We start from the raw sequence: 23,671 nt of genomic DNA, 5'->3' as shown, positions 1-23,671 counted from the left end.
TTAAATCTGACAATTTTCCATCATAGCCTGACGTTTCTTATGTAGCTTAGTAACAATAACCCATCTTATGGGTTATTTTTCTCAACCGTTTCTTTGGTAGCTTGATGTTAGGCATAAGTGACCCGATTATTTATAACAAAACCCTAACTTAATAACTCCTTCCTGCTGCGCTACATCAAACCAAGACATTTAGTCAACCTAACTAATTAAGATGCAATTCCTTTATCAGATTTCGGAGCTTGTGAACTTAAGATAGCACACACTGTGTGTTAGTCTTACAAAGGTATTGCAAGTTATGTACTGTACAACATTTATAATTTGGTAAACTAATCCAGCTAATATAGATAACAATATATGATAAAGTGTTAAAGTGTTTTACATACTAATTATTTGAATGTTTAATTGGATATTAGAAGCCTCTCTTGATTGATTACTTCAGGTATCTTTCAATGCCTTGGCTATGCAAGAATAATGGAATTGAAAAAAAAAATACGATTACCCAAATACTACTTTACTAATAAACAAAAATCTATGTTAATCTTTACATTCTGATATTGAGTAGTAATAATATTAGATACCAGTCACTTTATCATTTTCACCAAACACCATTATGTTAAATCAACCCTGGTCTGGATCAGTCTTTATCCAATCCATCAATGATTTTGAACTGCCGTTTTTACAATGTAATATGTTAGAAAAATAACAACTGCAACAAGCGATGGTAAACCGAGAAATTCCAACACATAAGCAAACTTGTATTTTGCTTGCATACATGTACTTTAAATTTTTATTCTATCCTTTGAGATCGGGGAGCTAGGTCACTGTTGCTGATAATTTTGCCTTATAGATGGCAGCAGTAGTGATTCAATACAGCAGTGCCTGAACTGAATGCAGATAAGGATGAAATAAGGCCAGAATGGAAAAAATAATGAAGCAGAAGAGGAATGTTGTGTTTCCTTTGAGAACAGAAGCCAATCCTCCAATGAGATGTGAAATCTGCAGATGTAAATTAGATCTGAAAGTGGTGGTCTGTAAGCATAGTAAGTAGTTAGTAGTAAAAATAATGATTCAGAATAAATACATTTTTTCAATGTATTGTAAGGTTTAGACTTTTTCAATTCGACTTCAGTACAATTCAGTTGAGTTTATTTATGCAGCTTCAATTCATGACATATGTAATCTAAAGGCACTTTACCGTCATTTCAATTGAATCTTCTAAGCAGATTAGACTAAAATCATTCTATAAGTAAATCCCTGTTGATAGCATCAAGGCTTCGATTTTGAAGAATTCATTCCTCCCAGAGCAGGAGGAGTATGTGTTTTTTTGGGATGTGTTTTTTTTTTTTTTATTTAGTCAACCACCTAAAACCAATTTGTCTTATATTACCATGTTTACTGGTTTATTTTCTCCACTATGAATGCCAGCAGAATAGATCAGGACAATGGAAACACCTGAGGAAAAAATATAATAAAAACGTTATGTCTAAAATATTATGTAGATTTTTACTTTGTCAAATCACTCAGCTGAAAAGCAAAATAATGGAACTTTCAATCTTTTATTTGCATCTTTAGCATTTAGAACTAAAAAAAACAAACAATGTATTTAGATTTGTGTTTTCTTTATCAGCGTGGTGCCAACTTCAAACTTTTTTTTAAATGCAAGTGTGCATGTACAGTGTCTTGTTGAGAAAAATTTTATGTAACCTGCAGGCAAAATAAGTTGCTTATAAGTTTGGGTTATTATAAGTTTGGATTTATTCTTACTTACTTATTTCTTGTACAAATGTCTGACTTTTTCCTTAAGATGTGGGAGCCAAAGTAACAGAACAATATATTTTTTCTAGATTTAGGTATTTGGAATGTGTTCAGGTAGGTAGGAGAAAATATGTGTTTTATCAACCTCTGATGTGGCCAGAATATTGACATCAAATGCTTTCATGTAATTCAACAAAAACTGGCTTCCTAAGGTAAGATTTTTTCTGACAAGTCTTTGATGTGACACCTCTGAAAATAAAAAGCCTGACAGGCCCAGTACCTTCTGATAACGACAGAATTATATGACATTATAGTCCATCACTGCTTCTTTTATCAAATTCTACCCCTGTAGGCAAACCCCCCTCCAATCCTTGTTCTCTCCCTTAGGAGCTCTGTTGTCTACACAATACCATGTAGTGAGTAATAGCAGCACCAGACGCTGATGTACCCTGGGCTACTTCTCTACACCTACCCCAACGTGTCATCACGGTCAGGACTACTCGCTGTGCTGTAATTACCTCAGGCTGACACACACAACAAGGAGAGATGCCTTCAAGTAAACACGGTCCAGATTTGGGCCCAGCTCACTTCAAAGGTAGCATATGCTGATAACCAAGCAAGGCTCTGAGAACCCTGCTGTCCCCTCCCACAGAGAGGGTGGCTGGGACTCAATGGGTGGGGGATGATGGTGGCGGTGATATGAGAGGCAGAGGAGGAGTTAAGTGGCTTTTGACACTGCAGCACCTGCTGCGTCCTCCCTTCTTTAAGGATACTTGCCATTTGATTTTTTTTTTCCCGGTTTGCTTGAGGTTGGTAGGGGGTGGGGGATAAATCAGGAAGCATGCAGATGATGGTGTTAAGAGTGAGGTGGGGGCATGTCGGGATCTGACACACCTTCTGTCATACCAGTGGAACATTCCAGCTGTCTGTGGCAACTAACGGGGCTGTTTGTGGATGATGACGTGTCTGCCCCTCCAGGCCCTTGATTCATATCCATTCTTGCGCTCAATGGCATGTCTCATGTTGACACTATCAGCAGTCATCTCAAGCCAGTTTTTTTTTTTTCACTGTGTTCAATTGCACAAATGTACTTAAGTACTGATTCAAACATCATCAGGATTACATCCTAATGCAATCCAAATGCTCCTCTCTGCCTTTGAAAGGCACGCCTTATCCCACATCATTCAGTCTCCTCTCTGTCTCTTATCAGTCCATGGTTTTCTCTGTGGCTCATGGCACAGCTGGATCAGGTCTTCTGTGATCAGTCCGCCGGAATGAAATCATTGGTGCAGACCAGACTATCTCCGAAAATACTCAAAGGCTGTGGTAATGGCTGAGGAATGCACTAGTGACAGTAGATATTTATGGCAGGGAAGACTGTGACTACTAGCTTGGAAAGACAAACATTCTGTTACCTCAGAGGGGGGCTGTAATATTGATGCGCTGTTTAGAATACTCATAATTGCAAAATAGTACTCTGGATGAATATTCAACTGCCTGCTGGAAATGTTTGAGCAGTGAAAACATTTCTGATTCCTTCAGAGAAACAGCAGAATTACAGTAGCAAGTTTTATCACTATAATGTAAAATTCCCAAAGGAGATCTCACTTCACCATGAGCATATTTGTTGCTGTAAACAACATAACTAATTAACAGCTTCCTTTGAACTGAGAAAAATGATCATAGATTTCTAAAACAATTAATGTTGCATCGTAATGAGACTCATGGTTCATTTCGGTCAATTCTCTCCTTGTAAAGATACTTCCACCTATGAACTTCGGCACCCCTGTTTGCATCATTTTGATAGAGAACGCATTGCTGAAATCTCACCTTAAAATAAATACAGTTGTTCCTTAGAGGCATTGGAGATTTGTTACAAAAGGTGGGTAAAGGTAAAGATAAAACAGTATAAAAAAATTTAAAACACACACCAGATGGGAGTTTTAGCGAAACTCAATGCATAATGAGGTAACAAAACAACATCCAAAGCAACATGTTAAATGTTATTTGACCAATCATCCAAAAACAAACGCTATTATTCACAGCTTCACCTTATGAAAATAGAGCAGCACAACGACACTGACAGACCAGAGAAGCAGAACAAATGTTTGGAGGAGCTCGAAAGAGACTGATGGTAACTCTGAAGGATCTGCAGTGGCGCAATGGGAATATCTGTCAACATTACAGCAATCAGCCATGTAGGCTACTCCAGAAATCTGGCCTTTATGGACGACTGGCAAAGAGAGAGTCTCTGTTGGAATAAAGCTAAAGGAGTTTGCTAAAAGAGAGATGGAGACAGTTATCTGACAAAAGATAGCTGGTTCATATGAGAGCATAACTGATTTTCTTAAATAGATACAAACCACTGTTAGGGGTGGAAAACACTGCACACAACTCTGAAGACAATAAATGGCAGCATCATATTTTTGGGGGGCTGTGTTCTGCGTATAGAGAGGCTGTTCAGATTTATTGCATTGTGCTACATTTATTTATTGCATTGATAAAATTGTGAATTAAAACTTTTTTATTTATTTTTTATTTTTTTATTTAATTTTGTATTCACATGTGATTAATTGCAATTAATTAATTACAAACCCTCTAATTAACTTGATGAAAATTTTAATTGTGACCCACCACTAAATCTGACAGAAGCTGAGCTATTCTTTAAAGAAAGTTTCCTTCTCCTAATAAGCATTGTTAGTAGACATATATAATAAAGAATTACATCAGTTCAAACTCACATGACAGTATATTAATATTTATATATAGGTATCTGTGCTTGTTATGTATAATGTGCTTTCAACACACTGTTATAAGATGTAACACAGGTCATTTATCATCATTATATAGGTTTTACTGGAATTCAAGAAGAAGTTATTTAACAAAAACAACTCCGAAACTCGGCCATCAACAGAGTGATTTATTATATGATAAACTTAAGCAACTTTGGCCCCGGTTCAAACTGTACAAAGCTCTGACATTTTTGCTGGTGGGCCCACTGATAACAGGCACAAAGACCACATGTATCACTCAACCAGAAAACTGAAAGAGCTCAGTAACTATCTACAGTAACATGCCTCTTAGATCCTTTGGTTTAAAAAGACAAAATATGCTTTTTATGGCCTCTTCTTCTTTTTCTTTCATCTATTTAAAGGTTATTGAAGCTTTTCTTTTTTTATATCTTTGTTTTGTAAAAGCCAGCTATTTGTACGTGTTTGTATCCTGAATGATCTGAGATGTAATAAAACCATGCCTCCGACAGTTCTGCAGATCTTCTATTTGTTTATTTATTTATTTATTGTTTCAAAAGACGCAACCAAATCCCCTTAAAGTGCCCATTCTATCTATGAGCACCCCTACTTTGAAATGCTTGGCGACCTCAATAGCACACTTAAAAAAAAAAGCTCAGCATCGCATTACAAAATAATGAAAATATTCAGCAAAATGTTTTATGTAAAAATTAAACAATAATGCCATGCTGTCTTTTCATTCAATATGGCTGTCTCCATTAGGCAGGGGCAAAGATACGAGATGTCTTCTTTATGTGTTTTCCACTGAGATCACTGCTTATCGCAGTCATTCTACTCATCCCAAGAGCTGCTTCTCTAGAGGCTCCTGTCCTGTTGAGGCTTGTCAGTGGAGTACAATACCCAGAGCCTGAATAATGTGGCCAGGAGCTAGTTTATTCAAGCACCTTTTGTTTGCGCTCCATACTCACCTTTTCCCTCTACTGATGTTCAGATAACCAGCAAAAGGAAAGAAAAACTAACTCGTCTCCTGAGAAGTCCTAATTGCTGAATAGTCTTTCGAGAATGTTTGAATGTACTTAAATCCTTCTTATCTGGGGCTAAAACATGTTTGTATAACAGAAAATAGAATATACAAGGCCAGAATGGAGCTCTTAGGATGGCAAAATACAACATATTGATTTAATGTCATGCGAAATTCCAAGGTGGGTCTTTCCCTAAACAGCTGTACTGTCGAATTGGCCCAAACAGAGATTTAGGTATTGCATTAACAGAATTTACTCCATGTGGTTACTATTGGTTAAACAGACTTTTAGGAGTATCAACACCTCATATATATTTCACAGATAATGATTAATGGAAAATGACCAATATTATTACTTGACTACGTACTATATTATGTCGGTTTCCTCAATGGTAGAAAGCTGGCATTTATAAAAGATGCATAAACGTGTTAAAGTGTTACAAAGGGCTTCCTTATGGTGCAATAAAGTATTTACGCCCTATAGATTTCATCTGTTTATTTCTGTTGGCACACAGATGTTTCAGATGATTAAAGAAATAAAGATAACCTGAGTAAATACATAAAGCGATCATCTGTCCCATAAACTTAACAACTGGCTCACCCTCTCTTTGGTAGCAACAATTATCATCAAATGGTTGCAATAACTGGCAAAGGGAATATAATGCTCAGTTATAGTTGCACTTTGCGGTTTCTCCTGCAACTCAAGAGTCAGAGCAAGCGCTGTAGGCGTAAATACTTGACAAAGACGTTGGTGCAGTTGTCACTGAAAAGACAAGTGGAAGTACATTTCATAAAAAATTGCGATATAGTAAAATAGCTGCTGCTAAGTTAATGAGGAATTAACTTCTAGTTTTGTGGGTTCTTAACAGTCTTTGGGATCAATTTATTATCCCACATTGAAAGGTGATATAAATACTGGTATATCTTCAATTCAAATTAAGGGTGACGCTCATGTTTCAGGGTAAGATGGGTCCCGTGATGCCCGGGGCCTACGTGAAAGAGTGGGGCGACAATGCTCTGTTTTATGCATCAAGCCTAAACTTAGCTTTACATTCCTGTTGAAGAACTATGGTCAACTCCTCTTTGAGAAATAGCTTTAATTTGGCCAGAGTGAAAAGTTGTCCAACATGAACATCCACATCTCTATAGGAGACTTTGATTAGAAACATTATTTTGCTGGAGAGGTGGACTTCTCAGCATGATTCAGGTTATTGTCTTGCTGCATTGCACAAATGCCCAAAGGTTTAAGGTCACAAACAGATTTCCAGGCATTCTCATTATTTTCTACCATCAACAGGATTTAATTACTATATTATCTGTTGTCTTTTAACATCAGAAACTATATTTAGTGGGCCATCTATGTCCCACAGTAGCAAAAATGCCCTAGAACATCACTCCACAACCTTTAACTGATTAGTTAGTATTTTTTTTTTTTTTTTTAGAAACAATATTTATATTTCTAATATTTTCAGCTTTGTTCTTCAACCACAATGGATGCTCTTTTTCCCAATCTATGTTGTAACGTGGAATCAAAAAATCTAATCCTCAGAGGCTTGCAAAACTTTAGATGTTGTTCTCAGGACTTTAGTTTATACTTACGGTAACTTAATAACTAACATGAGACAATTTCAAGCTGAATAGAAATGTTGTTTTACAAGAAAATAATCCAATTATATTGATGTCAAATCAATGTTTACAGGTCTTGGCTATACCTGTCTATATTATTTTCATTACCGTAGTTTAAAAAATATTTGAATGTTTAGAACTCTCCAATAACTTTCTATTTTCTTAAAGAAATTGAAAATAATATTTGTTTTTTTTAACCTCTGTCTGAAGTAAATAAGATTTTCATTTATTTTTCTTTATTAAAGGAATACGTAGTAAGCTGTGTTTATAAAACCCAAATGTGTACAGGTCCTTTATTTTCATGAACTGTTACACCCCAGGCCTTAGTCACATGCAACCATAGGTGTAAGCCATGAAACACATCAGCTAGGTAAAACAAGAGACAAAGTTTCATATTTTCTGGGGCTGCAACTAGCTTATTTTGCAAATCGATTATTCTGTTGATTATTTTTTTGATTAATCAGTTTATAATCGTATAGCCAAGGTTCCCTAAAAGAAGACTTTTTACAAAATTAAACCATGGGGGAACTATCATTTTTCTACTTTACATTTTTTTTTCAGTTGTGGTAATTTTGGTCTAACCAGGTCGCTCTGTCAGGTGATGATTAATCGATTTCTAAATTAGTTGCAATTATTTCAATATTCGATTGTTTAAGATTAATCAGATTCATTGTTTCAGCCCTAATATTTTCTCCAAATTGTTGACAGAGAATCTCATTCAGGTTCACTGGAGTCCCAAAGCCTTAACATTTTCTATGTAAGCCTTTCTAGAGTGATAGATTTCAGAACTTTTATGCCTTCTTACCTGATTCATGTTGCCAGGTTCTAATTAAGTGGTTTCTTGATTGTGAGTGCCTTTGCACTGATCACCTGGATGTGGTGAGTTATGATCACATTTATTAGGAGACTTAAGAATGAGGGCAATTATGACATAAACCCTGGTTGGTTTTAAAAACACAACATGCTAGCCTTCTTATTGCTGTCATTGTAATATAAATATCACTACTCTCCAAGTATACATTGGGTACAGCACAAAAACTGATGGAAGGAGGTATTTTATAGGTTGCACCTTTTCTCCTTAAATCATACATAAACAGTCATTTCAGAAGCATGGAAGGAGTTCAGTGCCTCGCTCAAGGACTCTTTGAGACATGAAGAGGATTTAGATCGACGAAGTGACCTTCTGCTGGAGGAAGACCACTCTACCCCGGATGCAAGGACTTGTCAGAGCAAAATAAGCAGTAAATGATGAGGCTGAGCATTCCCACCTTTCTTTTATAAACTAAGAACAAAACAAAGTTATGGCTTTAGACAGAGATATCCTCTACCATGCAGAAATGGACTCTTTTATCATGTTGGTTTTTAATCTTACTTTGCATTTATCTTACATATGCATATTCTGCTAACATCTTTATCTAACTTTTATTTCAGTCTTTCTTGAGATGTCCCATGCTTATCTTGTTCAGTTATCTCTTTCTTTTTATTGTAGTTTTTTCGTCATCTCTGTGGAATCACCAGCCATCTATCTCTGTGCCCCCCCCAGATGTGGTTCCTTCACCTAATCAGTATTTCACAAATCACTTGGATTCTTTTGATGTTCCTTCATTAAGGATGAGATTATCTCTGGGTTCTGCCTCCTGCCTGCATTTGGATGTTTCCTCAACATAGAATGAGACAGAGCTACTTGCAGGTTTGGCCTTTAAATGGGAGCAGATTAACATTTACTTCTTGTTAACGATGTCACAGAGAAGAAACAACAGTATTTGAGAAGCTGAAATCAGTACATTAATCAACAGAGAGGTAATCTGCATACCAATGAGTAGGTGGAAGAGGAATTAAAGGTATAGTGGATGATTTTTGAGAAAAAATGCACATGCACAACGTGTGAGAAAGCATGCACGAGCCCATTTCTCCTCGTGCACGCTCTGTTTAACAGTTGCTGTTTGCGTCGCTCAGACAAGCTTACTTTCCAAAAGAAGACAAGAGGACAACTTTTCCACTATGTCAGACTCAATACCGGTGAAGTGAAAAACCTAAAGTAAAAATTGGGACGAGCACAGAACAGCCTTATGTAAACATATCACCAGAATGATTGACAATTAGGAGGACCACTTATTTTGATGATCCACCCGGAAAAAGAACATCCTCCACCATACCTTTAAGTAAAGTTGTTCAGGAGGGTTTACACTGTCTTTGGAAAGTATTAATATTTATCAAACTTTTTCAGTCAAACTTTTGTAAAATCCAAACATAAAAAACATGATGCACAGTTTTAAATATTTTACAAATAAACATCCGAAAAGCCCCATTATCTCTCTGAAGAAAAAAAAATCCAACACAAGGAACTTTAGCCTACTAGGAAACCAAAACAGCTAAATATCTAAATGTTATAGAGTAACTCATAAAGTAGTGCTGAATTACTGATGGCTGTTTTTTTTTTTATTGTTTTTTATTTCAAACAAAACTGTGAGTATTGACCTTTATGCCCAAGACAACTTTTTTACTGAACTTATGGTGTCTGGATGTGTTTTTGCAAATATGCCAGGGATCCAACACTGACTAAAGTGTACAATATTATGACATTTATCAAAAAAACAAATAAAAAAACAGTCCAGGATAAAAATCCCCCAGTGAGGTTTGGAGGTGCTGGTATTCAGATTGTGTTTCATTTGGACACAGTGGAGCTAAACATCCCATGATTTCCAGTCATTACTTTGAGTTAAGATCATTGGAAGCTGGTTGTTTTTCACTGCCAAGCCCTGACAGAGCTATTGACAGCTACGGCTAAAAAATATCAGTTTACTACAGCAGCTATAGAACATTTTTCATCTTTGAAGTGTATGTTTAAAACAGGAAAAAAAATCTGTGTCTTTTCTTTCAGCCCTTATAGAACAGATGGATGATCAGATTTTTCCTTGACCTTGCTCTGTTGTTTTGTTGAGTCTGTGCATGTTGTTGCCGTGGAGCATAAAACCACTTAGAAACATCTGACAGCTTTCCCCAGCCTTGATTCATCATAATTAGGTCACTGACTCGGTCTGTTGGCCTCTTAGTGTTGAACTCACACTCAGCCACTTACATGTGCTCCACTAATAATACTCAGAGATAATCAGTGGTCAAAACATAATACAGGGAATGTGCAGGAAACTGGCTCATATTTTGTCTTTCACTCAATCTTGAACTCATCTACCGCCTGATATTATACATTAGTTTGTTTGGTAAATAAATTGAATAAAGGGTAATAGCTTTTACCTTCAATCACCTTGTCATTAAGAATTTATGGTAAATGACTTCTGATATTTTCTATATTTGCAGCCTGTAATGGATTGAAACAAAAACATGTTGAAATGCACATTGCTCTCATACCACCAGTAAACAGGTGGAGGATATTAAATGGAATAAATTACCTGGGACACAGCTGCACAATTAGAAGCGAGTCTTCTTTTCCATTTGTCTTCTCAAGTCTCTCCATTTTGTAATTTATTTTCTTTACCTGGGTGTGAATGAACGCAGGCATAGTTTGATTGGATCCAAACAGCAGGCAAATATGCAATTTACTTAGACCTTCCCTCCCTTAATTTGTTGCTCAGAGCAGAGCTAAGTGTAAAAAGGTGTAATCGCATCTAAAAGTGGAGACCTGCCATGTGGTTCTTCTGCCAGCTGCATGGAGTTACCTAAAAAGATCCTGAAGGGTGAAAAACCCACATATGCTTATCTGGAACTTTGTTACAGCTGAAACTTTCCTCCTGTAGAAATCCTTAATGTTAGTCAACAAAATGACACCAGAATCAAAGAGATTTCCACTATCTTTGTTGTTTTTGTAACACTTATTTGTTTCATGAAACCACGTTCAACAAAAGTGCAAAACATCTGATATTTTTATTTTTTGTTAATATACCTATTTTTATGAGCAAATTGCAAATAAATTTTGAACGTCTTTGCGGAGGTGACAATAAATAAAAAACTTCTACAGTTTGTTTTCTTATTAACCCAAATACACTGTATTATATTTATGATGCATAAACTTAGACTACTTTCATTGTCATTTTGTATACACAGTGCGTACATATTTCAGAACATTTCCATTCCATTAAGTGTAGCAGTGATGAAATGTAAACAGTGTGGGGGAAAAAACACGGTGCTGAAAATACATTGATATGGAAGTTCAGAGCATTGATATATATGGTGCAAATCTGCAGTGTTTTGGTTTGGTGTTATTTGTGTGATGCAGAGAAGGAGGTGGAGGTGGGTAGAATGGGGGTCATCTGAATAGAAGTCCAACATAGTGCGACCGCTGCCTGCACTTTAGGCACTTTCTAAGAGATGTGGATTGGAGTCCCTTTTAAGATGAACTATGGATGCTGATTGACCATTGACGGAGGTGAATACTAATCATTTCCTCAGTTGAACTTCTTCCTAGGCTCCATTATTTCAGACAGCAGAATACACATTCCTATTGCTTTCTTCTCATAATAATTCTCCAACAATTGCACACTTTCTGTGGCTATCTCACCACGTCCAAACAGCAGCAAGTTACTTAAAAGTTTGACCTTTCTTACCCACATAATGCAGTTACTGTACTTTTAAAGACATGCTCCACATCTCTCATCTTAAAGGACATTATTTAGCTTAGCTCAAAGAAAGACGGAAACAAATAAGAGTAACACACCTCCAAAGGTTCCACAAAACAGAACAACCAAGGCTCATCTAACTCTTCACCTGCTTTAACACATACAGCATATCTGGAGCTAATCTTGGATTGGTTTGAACTTCTAATGGCTAATCATCATCATCATGATGATGATGATCATCATCATGATCATCATCACCATCAACAGCAGCTGCAACAGCACAATCACCTTCATCAATCAGTTATTCAAATGATTAAAATTTGTAGAAAATATCTTATTCACTGGTTATTATCCTTGATGTATTTAATTCTGTTATAAAAATTATAATTAAACCACCTGGTTAAGAATATAGAAAAACGAATATAGTGCTTAGAGTAAAGAAACAATTAAAGAGACATGAATAACAGTGTTTTATTACACAGTTCACTCATGTCTTTTTCTCTAGTAAAATTCGAGTTCTTTGATCTCATCAGATGAGTTGCAATAAAAGTATCTGAAGAAGCAGACCGATGGATCTGGATTTATATCAAATCAAGATGGCCTTCACCTCTTAAGCAGGTAACTTGGGGTAACTTGAATGTTAACTATTATGGGGATTTTAACACTTTTTCTCTCAACAAGAGGTACTCTGTTAATATTGTTTTGAAGCTAGGAGTTCATCTTTGCTGCTTAAAGGTGTATGCACGCAAATTTGTGAAAATCAATTTAAGGAAGTTCTATTTCTATTTTGTTAAATTATTCGAATATTAGCAAATAATACAAACCTCTTATCTCAAATCAAATATTTTTTATGGAAGCCTGGTCAATTTCAATCTAAACATTGATTTGGCAGCATTTCCTGATGTATACACCTCTGAAACATAGAAAAAAGGCACACCATGGAACATGTCAGACCTCAAATGGAACAGAAATCATAGTGGACATCAACACTCATATAGAATGGTAAAAATGGAAAATGATAAGTTATTTTATAAAGCTTTTTCAAGTCAGGAGACTTGACAAAAGCAATTTACACTACTTTCAGTCAGTCACCCATTCATTCACTCACTGATGGTGGTGACTGACAGAAGCGGGGCTGCCATAGACAGGTGCCACCAGACCCTCTGACCACCACCAGTAGGTAATGCAGGTGAAGAGTCTTGCCCTCGGACACAATGGCCATGAAACCCAGAGCCATGGCTTGAACAGACAACCCTTCGGTTGCAGGGAAAAATCCAGGAATATTTTAGGTGAAAAGGATGCCAGATAATTTGATAAAAACGAGTAACCAACAGAGAGCTTTATCTGAAGTCACAGAGAAGATCAAACTGAAAAACTGATGCACATGCAGGAAACTTGCTGAAATGCCATAGCAACAACTTAAAATAGTAATAAGCATCTGTATGCCCTCCTTTTGCTTTTCAGCATGCCTGAAAACATTGGGGAATGCTCCTTACAAGATGATGGATGGTGCTCTATAGTATCTTTCCTTAACTCCTGACCAGGGCATCAGTGAGCTCCTGGACAATCTCAGCTGCAATCTGGTGGCATGTAGTCCCTGACATGTCCCACTGGAATTGGGTAATGGGAAGTGAAGGACAGTCAATGGTAGCAATTAATTAATTTGAACAGATCTCCCTGTGAAACAGATGGTTTAACAAGAATGTGCCATGAGGAGCTTTCACATTCACCCACAAACAAAGAATATTTTCGTCTGCGAAACTAAAGTTTCAGTGTAAGTTCCATAAAAATTCAAAAAATCCACTGGACTTGGTTTTCAAGATTTGAAGACGTTTCGCCACCTCTCCAGGAAGCTTTCTCAATTCAAATGTCTTTCAGTGTAAGTGTTGGGGGGGGGTGAATAAGTCAAGCACGTGACAGGTAATACCACCCGGTGCTCAAAGCATTTAAATGTAAATTGGATGATCAACGGTGTCAAAGGCAGTTCTGAGGTCTAAAAGGATTAAAAATTAGCAATTTGCTCTAGCAGCTTTTCAAAGAATGTCATCATCATTATTCAAATTAAAAGCAGGCTTTCCCCCTTTTTAGGTGCCAGCAATTCATATCACCTCAGCAGTAGACTCTTTGTGAAAAAAGCAACATCCAAAAGGATGTCAGAGTTTCATTTTACCATCTGATAGCTGTTCTGAAATTCCATGTCCTGATATTCAGTGGAGAGGAGACGATAGTGGACGTCTGGATGTTTGTGCAATGAGAGTGGTTTAAAACTGAAAATTAGCAAAAGGCTAAAAAAAAAAAAAAGAGAAACACCATCCAAATGAAGGGACTTCTAGGTGTTTACTTATTTAAGCTATGTGCATGACACATAACAAGGCACTTGGATATTTTGAGATTTGGTTTACCAAATTAGTATGAAGGATTTCAGGTGGATTCAAAATAAGGAAAATATGGAATGACAGATAAAATTCAGCTAATATCTAAACACAAAAACAAAATGATTTTAAAGTTTTATTAGTAAAGAAATGTGTTTGCTGATTTTCAATGTTGAATTAAATCAAAATATGTATAAATGTTCAAATCTAAATCCTAATGGGTCTGGGGAAAATTATTATTATTTTTTTAGATTCATGAAGAACAGTTTATATAAATGTCTTTGTGAAAAAAAAACTAGAGGCAATATTGCTTCACTGTCCCAGGAATGGATAACTCAATCATATCAGACATCTTTACACTAGATAATCTAATTAAACTTTGAAGTGACATTTAGAAATGAGGGGTGGTTTTTGCCTAGAGATACTGCTGAGTGTTGGGTTTATTTTGGATGGGGAAAAAAACACAATGAACTTCATAAGTTTAGCACTGCACAACTTCACTGACATGAGGGATTATTACTCTATCATACCACCTAGAGCAACATTTTGCTTTAAACATGTAGAAAAGACTCAAAATGCTTTCATTCTGCTTGACTGTAACATTTTGACATGAAAAATCTACCACTGTTAAATTTGTAATATTATTCTGACCTTAAACAGATTAAAACAGAAGTTGAACTTCCATTGTTCAAATAGTTCTATAACATTTGGCGTTCTATAATCTTTTTAACTTTTAAAGGTATTATAAGAGTTGCTGCTCCCTCACAATGTATTCATTTTTTTTATGATGGATTATGTTTAAAGGGTCTGTCTGTCTGTCTGTCTTTTAATTTATTCTCTTTTGGATTGCAGTAGGTGGGGCCAGTCTCAGCAGTCATTGTGAGTGAGCTACAGAGGTAGTCCATCAAAAAACAAATCCGAAGCCCTCAGTATTTACATCTCATAACAGCTGAGAACTCATATGGATAAGGTTAGGGTTTGGGGTTTAAAGATGTTTCTTTATTTGAACTGGAGGCAACTAGAATATCCAGCAGAAACCACGCATACTCTCTTCTTGCTTTGATTTAAAAAAAGAAAATCTCTAAATCTAATTATCTACTTCACAACTTTTATAATTACAATGAAGTACCTAAGTTTCAGACCTAGATGTAGATTTAAGAGGCAATGTAGATCTAAGTTGCTTGTAACCATGGTGAAATTGAGATTGGCGTACTTTATTGAGCTTTCCCTGTGTGGAGATGAAACTAAAACAATTCATCAATTTAATACATCTTTTTATTTAGAGATATACTTTTTTGTGGCTCACTATTCCACCTTAAGTAGAGGGTAAAATATCCACAATACTACAAATACACAGACCAATTTAATAAATCATAATTGTACTATCAGAATCATAGCATTTGATTCTGATAACAATGCTGATTTTCCACTGAAAGCTGAAGAAAGCACAGTTAAAATTAGAATATACCATCATACCCCCCAAAAAACGAAAACACTGTATTCCCAAAATTTGGTTGAAATTTAAAGTATGTTTAATAATTGCCTAAATATTCCACACATGGTATCATGAGGAAAGAATATTGTGTTTAAAGCTGAATAAACATCTTAATATATCAGACAGGAAGTTCTAGCTTTGGTACTAACAGGTCTGCCAAACAGACAACGACCCAAAGGATATCTCTGAAATCAATGTTTTCAAGTTGCTGTTATAAAAATAAAGAGAATAAGGCAGCAAAATAACCTGTTATCATTTTGTTTTTTAGAAATGACCCAAAATTTCGAACAAACCATTGTGAAAAGATGTGGAATTAAACTATAGATAAGAAAAAAAAATGTTTTGCGTGTAGTATGTGTAAACAAGCAATAGTAAATAATAGATACAGGTTTTTTTTCAGCTCGTTCTCTTTACTATAAAATTATTAGTGTTTCTTTTATTTTATACATTGTTTTATACGCTATATTGACTTTATGAGAACCTAAAAAATGCCCAAGTTGCTATAGCTGTATATGGCAGCAACGGATGTAGATAGGGATCAACATTAAGAGCTTTGGTCATGGGATTTTTAGTGGGTTAAGCATTTAGGAGGAAATACAATCAAGTAAGTATGATCACAGGATTCTTTGACAGCTGACCTAAAAAGCAAAGCAAAAAAGACGCCATAGAGGAACCTGATTTGGGCAAAGGCAGCTTTTTTAGTCTCTACCGGCCGCCTCTCAGTTCTCTAAATAAGGTGCCAAGGAAAATCATTTTGACCTGCATGGGGGGTCAACCACCATTTCTTGGAACATGACGGCAGTCTGTCATTATTCAGGCAGGCAGACAGCTCCTTCTTCTCTTCCCACTGTAAAGTGATTTCTTTAAACAGCAGTTTTAAAATCCTCTACATGAATCCCTTTCTTCTGTGAAATGGATTGAACCCAACACCTTTTTTTTTATATGAAAAAATCAAGCATCATCACTGATTTAATTATGTATGCTTGAGCTGCAGGAATCCAATTCATTATCAAACAGAAAACATATAGAACAAATGAGATGCAAACAGCAAACAACAAATATACTGTTAAAAATAGTAAAGCCAGTCATTCAAGAGAAAAGCATTGTACAAGAATCCTCTTTAAAGAGACATAAGCATTCAATAAACTGGTGAAAAATTCCTCCAGGCGTTTGGAGGGAAAGGAAAGCACAATCACGTCCTTTCTGATGCGTTCGGGTTATGAGATGTGCTGAAGATCACTTCCTGGCTAACACAGTGAGCGCTCAGAGAAGGCCCTTAATTGTATTTGTTCCACTTGATGGTCATAAAGGAACCGTGATCCCTGATTCACCATAATGTCAGCAGGTTTTTTGGGAGTCATTCTACACTTTAGACCCCTCACTGCCTTTTTTGAGTTTGGATATTTATGTTGCCCTGTGCAATCTAAGTGTGCATACAGAGAACATTAATATAACATGGGATAAAATACACGTTGTAAAATAAACGGCATAATTAATTCAGCCCTAAGTAGTAATGTCATGATTTATTTCAATCAGAGGTAAAAAGATTAGTCCATTCATTCATTTGATTTCATTCTAAACTTTCATGCCAGTTAGTTATGTGCCAGCTATTCATCCTTCTTTCTGACCTTCATAAGAGCAAGTCGTATATCATCGAGTTTATGTTTCTAGCTTAATGGAGCATACTCTTCTAAAACATAAGACCATGCAGGAGAAAAGTTGTTTATGGGAAAATAAACCACTGGTGAAAACGATCTAATTAACAGAGGAAATGTTTGACTTAATTTTCACTAAATAATGTAGACTTATGGTTGGGTTGGGTCCATTTTTGACTTCAGAAAAGCTTTGGTTCATCAAGACAAAGATTTACAAAGTTTCAGAAAACATTTCTCACAAATTTTTGTTTTATATTCCCTTAATAGCTTAATGTAGCTGCAGTAGAGTTGTCTTTTGCACATCCATGAGCGTAGGTTTGAATAAGCACCATAAGGACATGTCCCTACCAACATTTTGGACCGACCAGGTCCCTACCAACAATTACATGTGAAGAACATGTTTATAATTTACAATACAGCATTGTTGCAGCAGTAGAGGAGTTCTGGATGGAGAATATTGACGAGAACATGTTTGATCTAAAATGCAAAATGTTTTTTTTTTTTTTTTTTACAATTTTGGTATAACTACTCTAAGTGGATCGCTCTGTGAGCTAAAGTCATGTTTTAGAGTCTCTATACTCCAGTTAATGGTTAATTGATATAATTTGTTTAATTGTTGACACTATTTCAATAATTGATTAATTTGATGGATTGTTTCAGCCCTAAATAAAATACATGAAAGGGATTAAACAGAGAAACTACAGCCTAGATGTACAACTTGTAGAGTGAAGTTAATATATTAAATGCTCAGTGTCAGTTCCTCTTCTAGTTTCAGTGCTCATGTATATACAATACATTTATTTGGCATGCCTTGGATCTATTTTTTCATGTTGTTTCCTGATACAAAGAGAACATTTAAAAGATAAGGGTGGGTTTTACCTCTGTTTACCTCTGCACGATACTATATCTTCAAAATAAAACGTATAAATCCACATATAACAGACATATTTAGACTATATTCTGTTAAATAGGCACAGATTTACCTACTGTCTTAGTCGCTGGTCATTTTAAATGCAAATCTTTTCAAAGTGGAAAAAAGTCCTAACTCCTCATTCATCATTTGATAAACAGCCTCTAGTGCAGGCATCCCCAAACTCAGTCCTCAAGGCCCCCTGTCCTGCAGGTTTTAGAGGTTTCCTTGCTCCAGCACAGCTGATTTTAATTGAAAGCTGATTAACAGGCTTTTGGTCTACTGCAATCATTATAATCAGCTGTGCTGAAGCAGAGAAACATCTAAAACCTGCAGGACAGGGGGCCTTGAGGACCATGTTTGGGGATGCCTGATCTAGTGTATGTAGTGCTTATAAAATTTGTATAAATGTAGCAACAAATGCTGATTTTCTCTTTGAAACAAAATACACCCTGATTTTCATGTTAAGCATAAAAAAACAAGCATGCATATTTTTACATAGGACCAATGACATCAGAACAAAAGTGTCTCACCAAAGTTGAAATCAAACCTATGCCTTTGTGCACATCCACAATATAATGCTCATATTACAACACTTCCTAGTTAAGCTCTGTAGGATGGTGGTCTTTTCGCCTTATTGTTATGAGCAAGACAGGTTTGAAAGGATGAGGAGTAAATTCCTGCTGGAAGTAGCTATCAGTGAACTTCTAAACTATGGTCATAAACTGATCGACATAGTAAGTAGCTAGATAAATGTTCCTATGTATTGCTTTACTGTCATGTGAGTGGCTGATAAGCTAATTAAGTTTATGAGTAAATGAACGGCTCTGCCTAATAAAATGGCAGATTATGTCATATTAGCTGAATAGATTTATGAGGAACAAAACCCACTCTAACCTGCAGTATACAGGATTGCAATGGCATGAGAATACAACATACTTTAAGAAAACGATGGTGAAAAGTATGTGCATTTAGTTTGATAAATGATTCTAATGAAATCCTAAACACACCAATGAGCTGAAACATTACCCCAACCCACCTTTTATTGAGTAGGAGCCTGCGCCCCCCCATTTCTTTGACCGTTCAGATTATAATTTTAGAGAATGTCCTCATTTGTCCAGTTGGACACTAATGGATGTTTTTGGTTGTGGATTGATTTTATTGCACTCAGACCTGATGAGAATGGTTTCTAAGTGAACATCTTAGAAACTTTATTTGGTCCGCTTATAAGCTAAAAAGGTTGATCAAAAATTGAAATAATTCCAAGCAAACAATCCAGAGCAGCAAAGGGAGCAGTTTCAGAAACTGTCAGATTACTTTAAATCCAATCAATCTTCTTCCTGGGAATCAAATTAGCCTTCCTCTTCACCATACCTCCACACAGATTCCTCTGTTTCTAATCTAATTGCATAAACACCCACAGGGCATCTCCTCTACCTGCATTTGCCGTCATAAAGATTTTAACACAACAGCGCAACTATCAGCAGTCCCCGCAACCTGGCAAATATTTGCTCTCGCTTTCTTCGACACATCCTCTAATAGCTGCATGCTTCAAAACAAATAGGTCCCTGCTCCTTCTCGCCCCCCATCTCATCCCGCTATACTGTCTCAACTGCTAAATCAAATATTCATGTTTGGGTGGGTGGGGGTGGGGGGTGTTTAATACATTGTTGTTATTATCCGAGAAACCAGTCAGGCGGTTAATTATTGCTGTAAAAGGAAGATCAAGCCAGATTATAAAGCTAACAGGATTTATAGCATCCAAATTTCACTTGCTCTATGTTACCAAGATAAAGTTCTGCCAACGGATGGAGAGATATAAAACCCTCCAAAGAGAAGTGAGGACAGGAAGTGTTTTGAGAGTTTAGAGTGCCCTCTTGATGGTACTTTACTTTTATGGGTTGAATAATAGAACTTGCATGCTTGTTCCATTGGCAGATTAGGCCACGGTTGGTGTTGCTGCTGTGTCAGTGAAGCTGTGGCTGTGGGTTGGTGTCCTGCTCGCTGCACCTGCTTTTCAGGCAGGTTTAAACGGAGGTGGGGAACTAAAATAGTTCCCTGGTGAGTCACAGGAGAAAATATACCTACAGGGTGGTTAATCCCCCCTTTGCAGTTCAAAAACAAGTGTCTTGTTTGTCAGATCCCATCTTCTTGGTCAGCAACGTTTCAGGCAGTAGTGCAAACCGGAATACACTCTTGGGTGTGTTAGATGGAGTTCAGCTTTGACTGTATCGCTTAAGGCGTTGGACTTTTTGTAGTCTAATCTCTTTCTGCTGCAAGGCAGCATATGGTAACAAAATGTAGCCAGAGGAAATCTATATAATCCTTCATAGCAAGCACAGCGGAAATCAGGGAGGTCCTCAATGCAAACTCAAATTTGATCTTTTGGTCAGATACATTAAAATTATGAGATTGGAATACTCTAGTTTCTTAGTGACATGAGCTTTAAGTTTAAAATAAGTTATTTTTTCAGTGTATCTTTTACGACTTTGTGTTTTTTTATTCATCATATTCCTTCACTTTCAACTAGGCACATCTTTGGGCAAAGGCAGAGTCAGCGACCCTCAAGAGGGTATAACAAGTGAGTGCAGATCAATATAGCTAGTATGTGTTAAATTTCAAGGTTGTTTGATGTCTGGACAGGTTCACAGGGAACAGGTTCAGGCCTGACACAGAAGCTGAGTCACCTCGCTCCTCATTTTTTAGCATCTCCATAACAAGAGATGGTGCAAGCCAGATTAAATATCATTTACTTTTTTTTATCCCTTTTTTTTTTTTTCCCCTGCGCGAGCTTTGTCCCTTTTTTGAAGTGTGTGACAATCAGTAAATCCAGCTGAGTCCTTCCTGTTTGAAAAGAGCTGCTTAAGGAGAGATGAAAAGCAACTCGGAGGATGCCAAAGGATTTATACAAAAACATCATTTATTTTTAAAAGTGTCATAAAAAAATGTGAAAATATCAAAATCATTCAGCATCACAGCTTTCACTGTTAATGTACAATCATCTCAGTCACACTTACATTCAATATATAAAAATATGTATAAAAAAAGGCACCCTTTGGCTGAAAAATACATAAGGTTGCAGAGTAAAAGTGAGGCACTTGTTCTGCTATATCAGAGTGCTGGCCAGCTGTTTCTACAGACTGTGCAAAAGTTAATGATACTCTCCTTACATTTAAGTTTGCACTTGTTCCCTATGTAGCAATGGCTTTAGTATTACATTGGTTTACAGTCACACTGCCAATAATATGGCAGCTTTTGGTTAATGCTTGTGTAAAAAAGTTGGTACAAACACTGAAGAGATAACATTGTAAAGGCCTGGAAAACTTTCTGAACAAGCAGAAAGTGCATGAAAAGCACAGGTAGGTTAGTATATTCCATAGGAGCTCAACAGATTGCAATCAGGAGCGCTGATTGGAAAAAAAAAGAAAAACATGTGATATCTGAGCTATTTCTCAGTTTGAAATGAATTGGACCACCTGTGCGTTCTGCGATAGCTGTTGTAATTCCCTGACACCTTTCCTGCAGTTTTTTGGGGGAAGAAAAAAAAGCTACTAAAGGCACAGAAATGTATTCCCAGTTCAGTGAGCTGTACAACAGCCAGATTCCTCATGCTTGTGCAGAAGAGACATCCTGGAGAAGGTTTTGGAGCAGTTCTTGCATTGGTATTTTTTCACATCCGAATGGGTCTGTAGGTGAGCCCTAAGGTTGGACCTGTCTGCAAATGCACGGTTGCAGTGTGGGCAGGAGAAAGGCTTCTCGCCTGTGGATGCAGAAATGAAAACAAAGGCTTAATGAGGATGCATTAACATCAAGCTCTGAGTTAGTCTTATTCAAGTAAAACAAGATAAACTAAAATAGCAAACTTTTTTCCCCCTTAGTTTTAGTTATTCAACTAGATGAAGCTGCTTTCTTAACCCAAAAGGCCTGAATCTTAATCATCCACCCACTCACCAGTGTGCGTCCTGATGTGCCCCTGGAGCAGCCACGGTCTTGAAAAAGCTTTCCCGCATATCTTGCAAACGCAAGGCAAGGTGTGAGTCCTGATGTGCATTTTGAGAGCTCCTAAACTGACGTACTCCTTCTCGCAGTATTTACAGCTGAATGATTTTCTCGCCTGGGCATCGCAGTGCAGCTGCTTGTGCTTCAGCAGTCCAGAGTAGGTGGAGTAGGATTTGCTGCACAGAGCGCACTGAAACTTCTCCACATCCACCCCGCTGGGATCCGTCAGTTTGGCGAGCATCTGCTCATCTTCATCGCTCCTGGGGCTCTCTGAGCCGCTGTGGTCCTTGGAGGAGGTGTCAGACAGAGACGATGGGTATCCGGAGATGGGGGAGAGGTCGCTGGGCAGCGGGGACAGCGGCAGGCTGCTGGTGGTCCACACGGTGATGGGGCTGTAGGCGGCCGGGCTCAGGATCTCCGGCTGCGGGATGACGGACAGGGGGAGGCCCTTGTAGAAGTGCGGGGTGATGAACACTGGAAGAAAAAGCGTGGGGTGAAAACTGTTACCTGACTGAGTGAGGAGCACAGATTTCAGAAATGGTCTGGCATATTTAAGAATAATAATAAAAAAAAGAAATGTGTGTATTAGAAAAAAAAAAAACTTTACAAAGTTCCTTTAAACTTTAAAAAATAAATAATCTTTACCTGTTGGGCTTTCGAGCTCACTGTAATTTGGCTTCTTAGTGGAGTTTATGTGCTTCTTGACCAGAAAAGAGCGTGGCATCTTGGAAAACAAGAGGGTAACTTTCGCAAACTTTTACTCTACCAGCAAACACTCTGCAAGGCTTAAAGTTTGTTGCGTAAAGACGGAAATCCTTATTGCTTAAGTCCAGCGGAGTGTCATAGTGCGTCGCTGCGTTGTTGGAAACAGTGCCGCGGGTCGTAGCTGTAAAGAGCTGTAAATACTGCCCTATCAGGTGCATAGGAGGAGCCATTCGCTTTCATTTACATATGCTGGGAGCTCAAACCAATTAAATCTCGCCTGCTTTCAGCCTATAGGGGCGCATAGCTTTAAACTGAGACAGGTCCGCTGAGGTTAATTCTGGTAGGATACAGGTGCTTTCTGTACAACTTCTTTCATGTTTTCATCTGACCGCTCAAACATATTGAATTATAGAAAAAGTAAGGCCCTGGGATTGTTTGTAGGCAGAGCATCATTGCGTTATCACGGGTGATTTCATTATTCTCTCGAGGTGCATAATCTGGGAATGCACCTATAAAGCAGAGGCGCCACTAAGGGGGAGAACGGGGGCCATTGGGGCCAATAGTTGGTCTAATCCCTCTAACCAAGCGCTCAAACGCATATGCTTAATATTTTTATACAAAACAGAAAAGAAAAACTGTAAATAGTTTCAACATTAATGTCTGTCTGTCTGTCTGTCTGTCTGTCTGTCTGTCTGTCTGTCTGTCTATCTATCTATCTGTCTGTCTGTCTGTCTGTCTATCTATCTATCTATCTATCTATCTATCTATCTATCTATCTATCTATCTATCTATCTATCTATCTATCTATCTAT

The 23,671-nt window shown here is 37.1% G+C and overlaps 1 protein-coding gene across 1 annotated transcript; it reads right to left on the bottom strand.

Annotated features, from left to right (window-relative positions):
- Nucleotides 1–21,069: 21,069 nt before the first annotated feature.
- On the bottom strand, nucleotides 21,070–23,034 carry snai2 (snail family zinc finger 2). The gene is made up of 3 exons (XM_015402300.1): nucleotides 22,800–23,034; nucleotides 22,107–22,628; nucleotides 21,070–21,915 (listed from the first exon to the last, which is right to left on the bottom strand). The coding sequence occupies exons 1-3, from the start codon at nucleotides 22,876–22,878 to the stop codon at nucleotides 21,734–21,736; spliced, it is 783 nt and encodes a 260-aa protein (XP_015257786.1). The 5' UTR covers nucleotides 22,879–23,034; the 3' UTR covers nucleotides 21,070–21,733.
- Between the last annotated feature and the right edge of the window lie 637 nt (nucleotides 23,035–23,671).

Source organism: Cyprinodon variegatus, unplaced genomic scaffold, assembly GCF_000732505.1.
Source record: "Cyprinodon variegatus isolate N-32 unplaced genomic scaffold, C_variegatus-1.0 Scaffold1332, whole genome shotgun sequence".
NCBI lineage: Eukaryota > Metazoa > Chordata > Actinopteri > Cyprinodontiformes > Cyprinodontidae > Cyprinodon > Cyprinodon variegatus.
This window is presented reverse-complemented; position numbering and strand designations above follow the sequence as displayed.

What these genes read in the sequence shown, in the direction of transcription:
- snai2 (XM_015402300.1), bottom strand. Translation starts at nt 22,878, where the DNA reads ATGCCACGCTCTTTTCTGGTCAAGAAGCACATAAACTCCACTAAGAAG. An exon ending in TGAGCTCGAAAGCCCAACAG is followed by an intron (nt 22,629 to 22,799) that starts GTAAAGATTATT and finishes TTTTTCTTCCAG; the next exon opens with TGTTCATCACCCCGCACTTC. An exon ending in GCACATCAGGACGCACACTG is followed by an intron (nt 21,916 to 22,106) that starts GTGAGTGGGTGG and finishes CTGCATCCACAG; the next exon opens with GCGAGAAGCCTTTCTCCTGC.